We start from the raw sequence: 13,738 nt of genomic DNA, 5'->3' as shown, positions 1-13,738 counted from the left end.
GAAGCACTATTAAAAAATCCAGTTGGTAGCATTATAGGCACAACTTCTGAACTTCCTTTTCTACAGAGGCATGAATTTCTAAATATTGGACATGCATAAAGTTTTTCCAGCAAAAATAGCTACACATGCACACAAAAAAACAAAGTTTCTAGGATAAATTATGTTTTCTTACCCCATGTAAGCTATATAATCATTCCATACATGGGCAGATGATCTGTTAGTCTAAAGCTATTTTACCACGTATGTCAGTGCTGTTCTAATAAGACTGATCTAATAAACTCTAGATGACTAACTAGGGTCATGTAGATACCTCTGCCCTGTCCCTATGAGTGCTCCCAACACTACTGCAAAAACATCTGGACTGCCCTCAGAGAGTTCCAACATTGCTTATAAAGTTAAGCTCTAGATCTTCTCCCACCTCACTCACTGAAAGGCAAACCCAAAGTAAAGCTTCCTGGCAACTGCTATCCAGGAAGTCAGAAAAAAATTACTCAATTGTCTTTTCTTAGTCTTGAATGCTAGGAAAGCAACTTTAGTAGCAACGGGTGTCTAATTTCCAAAGGAACATTTTAAAAGACATACCCAGAAGCCTTCCAAATCCAGACAAATTCTCCAGAACCATGCCAGAGGAAAAGAAGAGACAGAAAAGACAAAAAGCAGATGTTACCTCAGATTTGCATGTCATTTCCTTTGTATTTCGGCTAGGCATCAATCTCATAGCTGAAGAGAGGCTTTCACTCCAGGAACTGTGCTTGCTTTGAGACAGGCCTAGTACTGATTTATTCTGGAGAACTCTCTTTTCAGATGCTGTCAGCCCAAAAAGAAAAAAAAGAAAAAAGATCTTGAAGTTGAGCTTTTGGGAAGGTCATGTATAATGTATCATCTTACACTAGCGAACACCTTTTACTTACAAGAACATTGAAAGCCTGTTTTTTAAAAGTCTTACTGAGGTTTGCCATAGAAAATTGTCATTGGGATAACCTTCTTCACCCAAATACTTCCCCCTTCCCCCTTGCCTCCCCATTAAACAGTTAAATTAAATGGGATACAATTGTCAAAGAAAGCCTTTCTTGCAGGTCAACATCGAAAACAGTCATAGTGAATTACTGAAAATGAGATGATACAGCCAAGGAATCAGCAGCTTTAAATTATGTGCTGTATTTACTGCAATACCTTTGCTCGCTAAAGTGAGTGTTACGTAAAAAAGTAGAGACCTAGGAAATTTTGCCAAGCCTTTGCCATCATTTCTTCCCATAAGGGAGTGATCTCAGTTATCTTTATGTCCCTTTCTCTGTCACTTCCTTTTACAGAAAGATCCATGTTGTAAATGTCCTCCAGTGCCTGCCGCCTCTGCGAGATCAACTGCTTCCAGATGATTTCTATTGTTCTCAGAATCTCCTGATGAACTAAGACAACAATATGAATGAAGAATCAATTTATCAGTAGCACGTCAAGCAGCAGACAAAGTAAAAACATCTAATTTGGAAAAACACTGCTGGAGTCTGTAAAGTTGTTTATTCTACTCACTGCACCCACACATTCAAAGCCAGACTATTTAGTCTAATACACAAGAACACATTTCAGCTGCCTGAGTGGAGTAGGAGCTACAAATGATTCTTTCTAGTTCCTCTTTCAAAAAACAACAGGAGTTTGATGATCTTATCACGTGGAGTTCTAAAGCACCTAAATGTGATTCCTCAAGTCTCAGAAATGGTAGAAAGAAACAATCCAAACATGCCAAGTCATGAAACAATCTGATATAGCAGCATGAGATGTACAAGGAAGCGCTGAGCTGTTCTGCTGTCTTTCCTTGCAAATCAGACCAATTTGGAGTATCCCTCTGCAGTAAGGTTCAACTGACAGCCTCCTCAGTGAATCGTGCCCATATATTTTAACTTTTTTCTCTAAAGAGCCACGTGCTTCTTCCTATGTATAACGGATAATCTATATGCATCCTGAAAAAAAAGAATCAGAACTATAAATAGCATGTAGCGGTGCACTGACAGTGGTAATGATCTGATGAAGAGATTGCCAAACATATCTATTATTCCCAAGGACATGGAATATGAATTTAGAATTAAAATATATTGCATAAAAAAAATCCTTTCCCACTATGTGATTTGCAGCTCCTATAAACTCGAAAGAGAATTCAGCAGCATGTGCACAAGCTGTTTGGATAGCTGTCTAGGCCAGGCACTTTCCTACTCTGTAAGCAGAAGTCAGCGTGTGCAATGAATTACCATCATCTGGAGTAGGCAGGCTGCCCACCTCTTCTTCACTGGGTGCAAGGAAAATTTGGTGATATGAAGCCAGTTTTGGTTTTGCATCCACCCCAAAACCTTCTGGATAGCTATGGCAAAAGGAAAGGAGAGCATGTGAGGAAAGGAGATGTACAACAAACCAAGAACAATGAAAAAAGCTAGAGATATTTCCACTCATCCTCTGCTATCTGATGCATGTAGCAGGTCAATATTCCCAGGCTCAATGGCTTACAACACCAATCAGATGACACTGCAGGATTTACAGGAAATGGAAACTAAATGACAGCCAGTCTGGCTTTCCAAGTTACGGAGCACTCATTAAGATCCTATGGATCATTATGTTCTACATGTGCACAATCTTATCCCTGCAATCCGTGGTATAGCTGTAACTACTATTTACCTCAATTAGCCAAAGCACAGGACTGTTCTGAGAGGTAGCCAAACCACATCCACCTCTTCTGCATCTCTCCTGAGCACCTTGTATGCAGCCTCTTTGCACTAAATTTCTTTGCTGGACTTATCTCCCATTATGCAGTAAACACTGTGTTGCTATATCCTAGAGCTGATCTGCTTACTTTTGCTGTTTACAAAAGCATTCAGCACAAAGCCACATACTTTAGCACCATGTTACTAGTATCACATATAACAGTTAAGAATACTCTGGCCAAAAAGAAATATAGTTGTTAGGATGTGGAGTGTCAGATAATTTCAGTAGATCAAGAACACCAGGAATTTCAGATAAACAGTAATACTTATTTTGATAAGTGTCTGGTGGCTTTATGAAGTTTGTTACAACTTGTACATGGATCCAGAAATGCTATCAATAGCCGGAGAATAAAATATCGCAACCCTTCTTAAAATCCATGCAAGTAAAATGGACCATAACAAAATCTAAAGCAGTCTAAGAATGGTCAGGAAGTTCATGAATTGAGAAGACTAGAGATTGAAAGAATCAAGCAGGGAAGCATCACCTAGCATTTGCCCTGAGCTCATTTTTCTCTAAGGGCTAGAATTAGACAATGTAGGAGTCAGGGCCACCTAGATCTTTGTTCTGACCTACTTAAGGCACTTGTAACATGCTATATTATTTCAACTGTAAGCAGGCACCACTGCAAGATGCTCCCTTCGGTACCCACTGCTATACATGATAGCACAGAGTTAAGTAGACATCATACTGAGACAAACATTTGTACCTGCCAGAATTCAGTTGGCAAAGGCAGTGCATTAGGCAGATAATGAAATTATTACTTGAGTTGTAAGTTGCAAAAATAATGTCCCACTGCTCCTGTAGAACACTGAGAGCATTCAGGACATTAAACTGTTCTGGAAGAGACTGTTGTGGTCTGGACAGGCAGTAGAGGATGGCTCTGTTTAAACAGCTGTACATGGTACTGAGGAAAACATCCTTTTGAGAAACAGGGGCTTCTAAAACCTGTGAAAATAAAAAAACAGTAGTGTACTTGGTTTGTTCAAAGAACTCCCATCACCAAGGATCCATTCCTTTCACTTCTTTTAGTTGTTGTAAAGTTATTTCAGGAATATTCCCCCAGACCATTGGTTAGGTACAAACTCACTCTTCCTGTAGTTCTGTGGAAGTCTCTTGAATTGTGGGTGAGTAATTTTTTCTCATTCAGTAACACACATGCAGGCAACAGACAGTGGCGCAGGGAGAAGAGCTAACAATCTAACTCTGCTTATCATTTACTGCCACAATGAATTCATGCAAGAAAACAGGAATAACAACAATAAGCAGATTACAGCCATCTTCTAGAGAACTGTGGCATCACCACCACGATGTGAAACAGAAAATGTTGACAATGGTTTGAAAAAGTCTTACATGCGACTCACCCTTGTAATCTGCTTGGCAATGAAGAGCAGGATTTGCTTGAAGTCCGCGGCAAACATTTTGCTGTTCATTTTCTCAATCAGCTTCTGAGCAACATAAGTAACGTTCATCATGGATGCAGATGCAGTTGATTCTGAAGAGCTATGAAGATCACTATTCCCTGGAGAGGATGCAAGAGGGTGATCATCCCAAAAACATGCCGAGATGTAAAATATGAGATCTGAGACTATCAGAGCTGAGACTTAACAGATTGATGTCAATTACTCAGAGGTGGGACATGTCTAAGAAAACTCTATGTCTAGCAAAAACAAGTTAATTAGACTGGGAGGGACAGAATCAATCTCACTAAAATGCTGCCATGAAGGACTGGTCCCACCAATGACTCAGCAAGTAGAGCAGCAACAATTAAGTTAACCATGGCTATTTCCAGAAGCACTCAAGGAATACCCTAGGTCTATTGTTATAAAACTACAGTAATTTATGCAATCTGGTCTGTGGCAGAATTAAATACATAGACCAGACTGTTGAATAGAATCCTACTATTATTGTTTCCAAGCCTGCCTAATAGTTACAGCTAAATAACAAACGTCAGCTAACTAATGATCTGCATCTCACCACTCACCTCTTGGTCTTGTTTTCCCTTCACCTTGGCTGATAACATCGAAGACATCCATAGCAGAAAGCAAGACTTTTGTCTGAAAATGTTTCTTCTGCTCACTGGTGGCATCCTCTGGAGAAGCCTGTATAGTCACCATGTACACATTACTACAGCAGAAAAACACCCAGAAAGTTAGACTCTGAAATTCATTTTCAGCCTTTATTCAAAGGCCTTTGATTTCACTAGATCTTGTTTGGTAAAAGTTTTGCTCACAGTAATGAGAAGAGATTCCAAGTGAAGCAGCATAACCTGAGATAGCTTTACATTGTCAAACATCTCCCTTAATACCCTAGGCACTGCTTTAGAAAGTTAAGGAGAAAAACACCACAAAGAACAATAACTCTATTTCACTTCCATGCTTTAAACCTTGGTGAGGGCATATGAAAGCTGATGCAAGGTGACAAGTTACCCTTGACATCATATTCACAGAGAACTGGCAAACAAAGGCAAAACAGTAGTTCTCATAGAAAGCCTGCGAGAAGTACATGCCTGGACAGTTAACAGACAACAGATGTAGCAGCAGACCCTCATACCCTATCTGGCAGAACAGAACATCTTACATAGGTCTACACTCTAACAGAGAGCCAGCACAATACCCTTCTGCATACTGAGCACAAGTGAAATTTTGCACAAGGATAGAATGGAGGCTCACAGGTGGTTCCCAAGAAATCTTGTCCTCAGTGAATCTGGACTATTGACAATTTGCTGATTGAATCTTTCCAGTGCTCTGAGTGGTTGGAATTCATAACCAAGGTTCAATTGTTACAGATTTTATTCATCTATTTTAAGAGGGAGGAAAGACAGATGATTTGGAGTTATTTGGGTACTGAAAAGAAATTGGGGGAAAAAAAAAACAGTATACAGGAATGCTTCATGTAAAATCTTTTGGTCTCAAAATTCAAGGGGTAGTTCTAAAGATACGTAGGCATTACTAAGGAAAAAGAAAATTTTCCATGCCTTATTTTAATGTTAGGTTTTTCCTGAAAAATGCATTTGCTGTTGTCTAGAGGTAGCATTCTCTTAGTTCACACAAATGCAGACAAAATAGAAAAGAAGTCTCTTCCTTACAGATAAGGTTGGAATTCCATTAAGTATGTTGTCCAGATCTGCCAGAAAGTTATTCCTGCTAAGAGCTGTGATCCAGCCTTGTTCTGGGCTGCTGACATTGCTCACTGAACACATCTCTTCGTCACTCTTAGCCCTTCACTAGGCCACTAGCATGTTAATTGCCTTCTGTCCTTCCACCCCTAGTGCAAAGCAGAGCAGCAAAAAGGACTGAGGACTACAAAAGAAACCTCAAGAAGCAGCTCAAGTGGATGTTCTTGTTTGTTTGCTGGGGTGTTGAGAAGACTGTCCATCAGGAGGATGTGCATGAAATCCCACACTTGTTTCTTGGCAGGATGTGAGAGGCGTGGGAGAGAAGAATCAGTACAGCCTTTCCCTTCAGCGATTGCTGGACCATCAGGAGTCAAAAGACCTTCAGAAGTTTTACCTCCCTGTAAAACACAGATGAACAAGAAAGGGATTTTAATTTATAACCTTCTTTGAAGCTTATTTTTCAAAGCAACACAGTTCTGAAGGGTTTGTGCTGCCTCATGTTCACATACCTTGGGTGGTCCAGAATGGAAGGCAACCACAGCCAAAGTTTTCAAGAAGTCAGGACAGTGCCACACTGGGTCTTCAGTATAACTGTGATAGATCAAGCACAGAAATTGTATAACATTCCCTGGATAGACAATCTCCCAGGAGACTTCTGCACCTGCAATGGGCTGAACACAAACATACATCTGGTCAAGGCAGCATTCCACACTCAGATAAAGCTCACCTTTGCTCCTTTACAGGTATTCCTAAGCAGGTAAGCAAACATCATCACCACAGGGAAGCCACAAAAGGCACAAATACCTAACCCCCAGCTTGCAGACTGAAGATTTACCCAAACAAGATATGTAACCTTTCTGATCATAAAGAATGAGCAAAATGGGTGATGCTGGGAGTAAAACCCTAACCCTATGTTCAGAATTCTTAAACACGAGCCTACTACATCAAATGTACATGCAAACATTTTGAAGTCCATGCTCACAGTTAGGCTCAGTACTGCTATGAACCTCTAACACTCACATAATTCATTATGCCATTCACCTTACACCTTTCCTTGCTACAAGTCTTACCTTGTCCACAATGACTCTAACCATTTCTAGCAGTAAAACAGCTGCCTCTGCACACAACCCATTTTTGAGGACATTCTCTGTAACGTGCTGCTGCAAGATCCACTGCAACATAGAGTCAAGATCTCCCTACATCAGGAAAACATATTTTTAAGAAGGGATCAGATTTATGACACATCAAGAACACATGCTCAAAGGAAAAAAAAAAAAAAAAGAAAAAACATCAGAAAAAACATCAATTCACATCTTCACATCTAACACTAGTGTATTGTCCCTTTCTGAAAGTCCTCTTGGGCATTATTTGTGGGGTGGAAAGCCTTACGCCTTCTCAGGACACCTGGAAGAATTACCCAAATCCACTAACTTTGAGATTTTAATGAGTCCTGACAACATAAGAACAGATAGGAAAACTAATCTGAATTGCCTTCTAATGAGCACTAGGTATTAAAAGACTTGAAGAAATCTGCTCTGAACACATTGCCTTAAATCAAACTTAACTTACTTCATTCTTAAAGTGTGAATGACCGATTTTAACTATCACAGAAACTAAGTGCGTTAGCTTTCTTGTAAATCCTGCTATACAAAAGGCCATAGAGAATGCCAAAGTAGTAAAGTTACAGCAGCTTCATGCTCATCCACTACTTCTTTCTTACCTTGGCTGCTTCAGGTGGCTCACTGTATGGAGTTGCCAGAAAGAGCCCTGCCACCAGCAGGTAGATCTCAGGGATGTGGACATGATCAGTCAGACATTTTTGCAACACAGAAAACCCAAAAATCAAGATGGAGCCACTGTCAGGTACCAGAGGATGAGTTTTCAAATTATCTTTAAAGGAAAAGGAAAACGTTCTGAGAAAGTGTCTACAAATGAATGCCATACTGGAAATAAGATTACTGACTCAACTTGATCCTCCTTTGTATGTGCCCTAGGCCACTCATAACTCTGCTAGATCTCAACATTAAAAGTTCACAAAACTACTTAAGACTAAAAGGTAACAATTTTTTCCCATTGCCACTTATGTTACAGGAGACTGTCCCTGAATTTTTCCTCTTTTCCCTTTATTCTTACCTAACCACATATCTATTGTTGAGCTGGGAAGAAGCCGAAAAAAAACTACTTAGAAAAAAGCTGGAAAAAAAAAAAACTTAAAAGGAAGATTCAGCACAGAAGCTGACGTGAATTCTTCACAGGCTTGTGATGTAGCTTGATTTTAAGCATGAAAAAAAGTCACATCTCCAACTTCTCATCAGAAAAGCCAACTAGTGCAACCAAGCAGCAATTCTTTCTACCTTTCACCACAGAAGAGCTGAGGTACTAGGATGAGCCTGCCCTGAAAAGTAATACCAGTTCTTGATCTAGCCAGATTCACGAGAATTCTGCTACTGAGTTTGATCAAGGGATTGTTTCAGGAGCATTAAACCAACACACACGTACCCATTAGAATACTCAATCCAGCAGTGCTGTTTTCCAGCCAGCGGCCAGCCACTATCCCTTCCTTGAACTTGTTCAGCAGCAAACGATTGTGTAGAAAGTACAGAAGTAACTTGATTCCTAGCACAACTGTGCTAGAGTGCAGGTAGCTCTGTGTGAACAGCAGAAACCAGTCTGGCCCTAAAGCTAAAAAAGCCTCCTCTTGTACCCTGGAATAAACAGAGAAACGGAAGTACCTGAGAAGATATAGGGAAAATAAAAGTTCCTTCACTTTTAAAATCACCTCTAAGTAATTTTGACACCCAAGTTTTTCTGAAAAAATTCTGATTAAAGTTTTGCCGCAAAACAGGCTGATGAAGATTTGAAGACATTTGCAGTTCAAGCCATTTCATTCTCACTAAATTCAACCTCTTTTTACAAAAAACTTATTAGCATGATGCATATCAATAGCTGATATAAACTACATCACCAAATAGGTCTTTCAACCTAGGAAATTCAGAATTCCAGTTTAAATTTTGAAGTCCAATGTAAGTTAACAAATGGAAATGCACTGTTATAGCATCCAGCAATCCTCCTTTTACTTACTCAAGGTACAACTATAACGGCATGTTTATGACTGTGATAAGGGATTTTAATTCCACGTTAGATTTTCACAGACAGTTGAGATTTTTCCAATTCTTGTAATGAAGAAACAGCAAACTCTGCATTCCTTTGAAATCTTTTTCAGAGAACTTGAAACTTTTTTTTTTTTTTTAATGGAGATGACTGAATCCCAGATAAATTACTGCCAAAATAATTCTGAATCCACTATGAGCTTACCATTTGTCTAACACACAAATAACATCATTGTGTTTTGTCATGATCAAACATCAAAAAAGAGGAAGTCTAGGAGTCATTCTTACCTCCCAAATTTTCTACTTACTCAGAGGACAGATGAATTTTGGCTGAGCAAATTACATCTAACAGCATCTTCAGTAACTGGTTTCGAAGCCAGATTGTCTTTCCAGATGTTTGGCTTAAGGCTATAAATATCAGAAAGTATTAAGAATAATGAAGAAACTAAACTCACGTTCCATTGCTTTGATGAACAAACTTGTTTGCATTACATTATCCCAATGGAAGTACTTCCAACAGTTCTTACAAAGTAAAAAGATGCCGATATCAGATTTTACACAGAAGAATTTCTACAAAAATTAGAAATGACTACTGATTACATTATAAAAGTTCTGTCTTTAGAGCTTCTTAAAACTCATCTGAACTACACGTTGAATAATAATCCATAGGAAGCAATCTCAAGTTAACTAGAGAGGAAAATGTAACTAGGAAGTGATGTGCATTTCCTGGCTGTGATGTCTACAGGTACAAACTACAGTTATCAATGTGTGCTTCATATATTGTTTAGAGGTGCAATAACCCTTTATAGTCTAAACTGAGAGGTCACAGGCAAGGAGAGTCAGTTGTTTGGAAGCTCCTCCACATATAGGAGACTTAAATGAATGGATATATTTAGTAGGTGCTGAGCTCCATATAATTATCTGCTACAAGTGTAGCAAGTCATTCATAGAAAATCCAGGACGTCAAATGAAATTTTATTCCATCCAGTACGTTGGAAGCAATTTCAATGTAATTGGCCTTCAATTCAGTGTGCATCTGTGAAATCCAACATTATGTGTAGGGTCTGCACAAAGCAGTTAAAATACTGGTGGCTTAGCAGAGGGGAGCATTCTGCTAAAGACCAGGCCTTCCGACATAAATATTGTGACTACCACTCCATTATTCTTCACATTGGGACTTTGTAACAATGCAACTCTTCCCCACAATTTTATGTCACATGAGCACCTTGCCAGTCAGTTGTCCAAGCTGCACCTCTTCCTGTCACTGATGGCAGCAGCAGTATGTTACATTTAGAGTTCATCATGCTGTAGGAAAGAGGGGATGTTGTCAGCCATCTATGAGAACATATGCACCAAATGTAGTTCCTCACCTTCACTGGGCATCTCAGCTGAACTGTCCAGGCATAGCTGATTTTCATCCACAGAAGAGGGCTTCAAAGTGTAAACAAGGAACAAACCAATCCTTCCAGAGAAAAGAAGTGGCAGTTTTGGTCAGCAGAATAAAAAACATTTGTCTGATTACTTAGAGATAACATACATACCCTAATGTTCATTAACAGTGAATGTTAATGATGACTGCTAGAAATTCTAACAGCTTCAAAAATAAGCTTGAAATAGGAAGGTAAAATATTATAACCTAGGAAGTAAGCAAAAAAAGATATTTACCTAATGTAAATAATACCTACTCTACTGTGCAAGTGGTTTTGTCTCCTAATTTTAAAGGTCTTTTACTCTAAGGATGGCAATACTGGGTTAAGCACTCTGTTTACATAGAGCTGGAGACAGAGACGGACTCTGAACTTGGGACATTTGGATATCACTGTCATTAGCATTTGGTTTCCAATTGTATAGTAGAAAGCAGAGAAGCCTCAGCAGCTACTCAGGAAGGAAAACTGGCAACTTCTTTCCATCAGTAGTTTGCCTTAACCCATTAACTGATTATACAGATAGAGATGACATACGCATTTTGTGCAGGTGTATAACCTCCTATCCATGATTAAGGTGTTCCTTAAGGGATAGAATATCATTTTTTCTGCAGGAATGGTCCAAAAGATGTGTGTAAAATCTAGGAGCAGTAGAAACCTCAGCACCTTTCAGTGCTGTAGAGAGCCTGCTATAGTCTCTATTCTTCGGCGGGTTAAAAGATGGTAACTATTTTATCCACTTACGCAGCACCAATGGACCTGACAACCAACCAAATTACCATGGAATAACCATTTATGAGATTTTAAAAGAAAGTTTTATGCTCACTCCCTAGCATAATACAAATGTGATGTAATAAATCCATTACTCATATCTCTGTGAAAAAAAAAAAAACAACAACAGAACACAGGCCAACTCATACAGCCCAAGGTAGGAACACACATACAGACAATTTCACCAAAAAAAATAGGGCTAGCAGTAAGTTCATGTTAGCTTACTCCACAGTAATGACTTGAGATACTTTTACCTGTCAATAGAGCTAATAGCTGACTACAGAGACCACAGATTTCAGCAACTGTCTCTACAATTTACTTGGTCAAAGAGAGCTTTAAAGCAGCCGTCTTCTGTGCAGTGCATTTGCTTTGTGTTAAGTGGGAACATAAATAGGACACTATTTGCATTCTTTGGAAAGCAAACAAGTATTGAAACACTTCACTTCATGAAATCCTGACTATCGCATGTTTAGCTGACAGAAATTCAAAACCAAAAAGTACAATTACTGGGATACAAGCCAAGCCAATATGATTGAGTAAATAGATAAATGAGGCCATATTCCAGTACTAAAGGGGTTGCAATACTTCAAGGGCAGGCTTTAGTGAGACAAATATCAAGTACAGACTCTATGTAGTCCCAGTTGCATCAGTGGGACTATTTGTGCCATCATTGTAAGGGCCATCACCCAGCATGTGAGTTACATAAACATAAGCTTAAGTAACACTGTTTTGAAGGCATAAGAGTCATTAATCAGTGGGGACTTTGGAGTTGCCAAACCTACCAAAGGCAAGGTTAGAGAAGTTCTATCAGATTTCTCTCAAACACAGGCAGGAGAACTGCAAACAGAGAAAGCAATAGACCTGAATGTTACCTGAGAACATCCTTTGTGTTAAAGTATCCTTGCAACAGGTGGGATAGGATAGTGCAGACCACAGTGATCCTGGAGTTACTGATTTCAGGATCACTGAAGAGGAAAATGAGCTTGGGTACCATTTGCACCCGGTGGGCAACTTCAGCATTCTGACATCCATCTCTGCATCAAAGCACAGGGACTATTAAAAGCTTTTACTGGAAAGAACAAGAATTGCTAGGTTTCAGCAAATCAGGTTGCATTGATATTTTGCACTTTTGGCTTCTGATGCTGCCTTGGCAACCAACCAAACACTGTCAGACAAATTGAATATGTGTTGACAATGTAGATCTAAAGACTTCTTTGTGTGTTTTCCACCTTTTGCATCTGCCCTCTCCCCTGGAAACTGCTGCATTTCACTGAGTTCAAAGAAAATACTATTGACTTTTCAAGCAGTGAGTTGGTGGTAATAAATGCTGTTCTTGTAAAACTCAGCAAGGGACATCAAATAGTTCTGCAGAGATCTTTCTGGTGCCAAATGAAGGAACCTATCATCCTGCTGTACTCAGCCCTTCTGCATTGCTGCAACTCTTCAGATATGCTTAACTGTAGTGAACTGGTTAAGAAAGTACACTATTTAAAAAGAAATCCTCCTAGTTGCTTTAAACATATCACTTCCAGCCCCCCACAACTTTTTTTTTTTTTTTTAAATAAATTCTACACTCCTTCAGAGATTCAGATGCCTCTCCCTAGCATGCATTTTAACTTTTATTGTGCACTCATAGTTTCAGATAAAGAAGGTCACCAGACAGCTTTCCCTAGTCTGGTCTTGATGTCATCTGTCTGATCAAATCACCAACTCCACACCTGAAGTTTCAGATCAGTACAGATAAATCATTCATGCAGAATCCAATTATTCCAACTAGGATAGGGCCCACATCAATCTCTCAGCCTCAGCCACATGCATCTGATTTAAATACTAGCTGTGTACCTGGAGCACTGCAAGATCTCCACAAGATGTGCAAAAAGAGTAAGGTCAAGATTTTCTGGTGCTTTCATCCAAAGCTGAAAGATAAAGGAAAGCAGAGATTTTACTACTGTGATGAACTGACAGTACAGTAACCTGTGGCAGGGGAAGAGCAGTAAGTGGTTCAGAGAAGATAACCTCAAACTACTAATCTCTGAATGACAATGTGCAGAATTCTTTATTATCATGCATGTGTACAAAGATTAAACAGTAAATAAAAGTACAAATAATATTCTCAGAACTGCATGAATGGTTTCTGCAGTTTGGGAAGGAGGAACACAGAGTAACAGGCATATTTTTGCAGACAAAGAAAGAAGTGAAAAGGATGCCTAAGAAGTACATCCACTTACAAGGAACACAATTTATAGGAGGAGCAGGAAAATCACAGTACTTCTCTGCGGAATAAAGAGCTAAAACCAAGCCATATCTGGGAATAAAAATAAGCTATCAAATACCACAAAAGAAGGAATATTTTATTTCTGACACAGTAACTTCCAGACATTTGATGCCATATAGATATTGCTTAGAGAAAGAGATCAGGAAGGTGGAAAGAAGCAGTGTCTATTTCCCTGCAGGGACATAACAGGATAAGGAGAAGCACAAAGCCTCAGACTACTGCTCACCAAGGCAAGCTATTTCCATACAGGCACTAGAAAACCCCAGTGCAAAGAAATCCTGCTTCTGAGACAGCC

At 39.3% G+C, this 13,738-nt stretch overlaps 1 protein-coding gene across 1 annotated transcript in view; it reads right to left on the bottom strand.

Moving 5' to 3' along the window:
* WDFY4 (WDFY family member 4) overlaps window positions 1–13,738 on the bottom strand; it is a 122,883-nt gene that overhangs the window by 67,468 nt on the left and 41,677 nt on the right. The window contains exons 25-39 of the mRNA XM_031554435.2: window positions 13,011–13,084; window positions 12,041–12,202; window positions 10,344–10,435; window positions 9,282–9,381; window positions 8,363–8,568; window positions 7,584–7,753; window positions 6,934–7,059; window positions 6,373–6,534; window positions 6,061–6,261; window positions 4,730–4,847; window positions 4,110–4,267; window positions 3,455–3,693; window positions 2,241–2,350; window positions 1,215–1,406; window positions 668–807 (exon numbers count right to left, since the gene is read on the bottom strand). Of these exons, the coding sequence (XP_031410295.2) occupies window positions 668–807; window positions 1,215–1,406; window positions 2,241–2,350; window positions 3,455–3,693; window positions 4,110–4,267; window positions 4,730–4,847; window positions 6,061–6,261; window positions 6,373–6,534; window positions 6,934–7,059; window positions 7,584–7,753; window positions 8,363–8,568; window positions 9,282–9,381; window positions 10,344–10,435; window positions 12,041–12,202; window positions 13,011–13,084 (2,250 nt within the window). The remainder of the gene's footprint in view (window positions 1–667; window positions 808–1,214; window positions 1,407–2,240; window positions 2,351–3,454; window positions 3,694–4,109; window positions 4,268–4,729; window positions 4,848–6,060; window positions 6,262–6,372; window positions 6,535–6,933; window positions 7,060–7,583; window positions 7,754–8,362; window positions 8,569–9,281; window positions 9,382–10,343; window positions 10,436–12,040; window positions 12,203–13,010; window positions 13,085–13,738) is intronic.

Source organism: Meleagris gallopavo, chromosome 8 (genome assembly GCF_905368555.1).
Source record: "Meleagris gallopavo chromosome 8, MGAL_WU_HG_1.1, whole genome shotgun sequence".
NCBI classification, from domain to species: Eukaryota; Metazoa; Chordata; class Aves; order Galliformes; family Phasianidae; genus Meleagris; species Meleagris gallopavo.
This window is presented reverse-complemented; position numbering and strand designations above follow the sequence as displayed.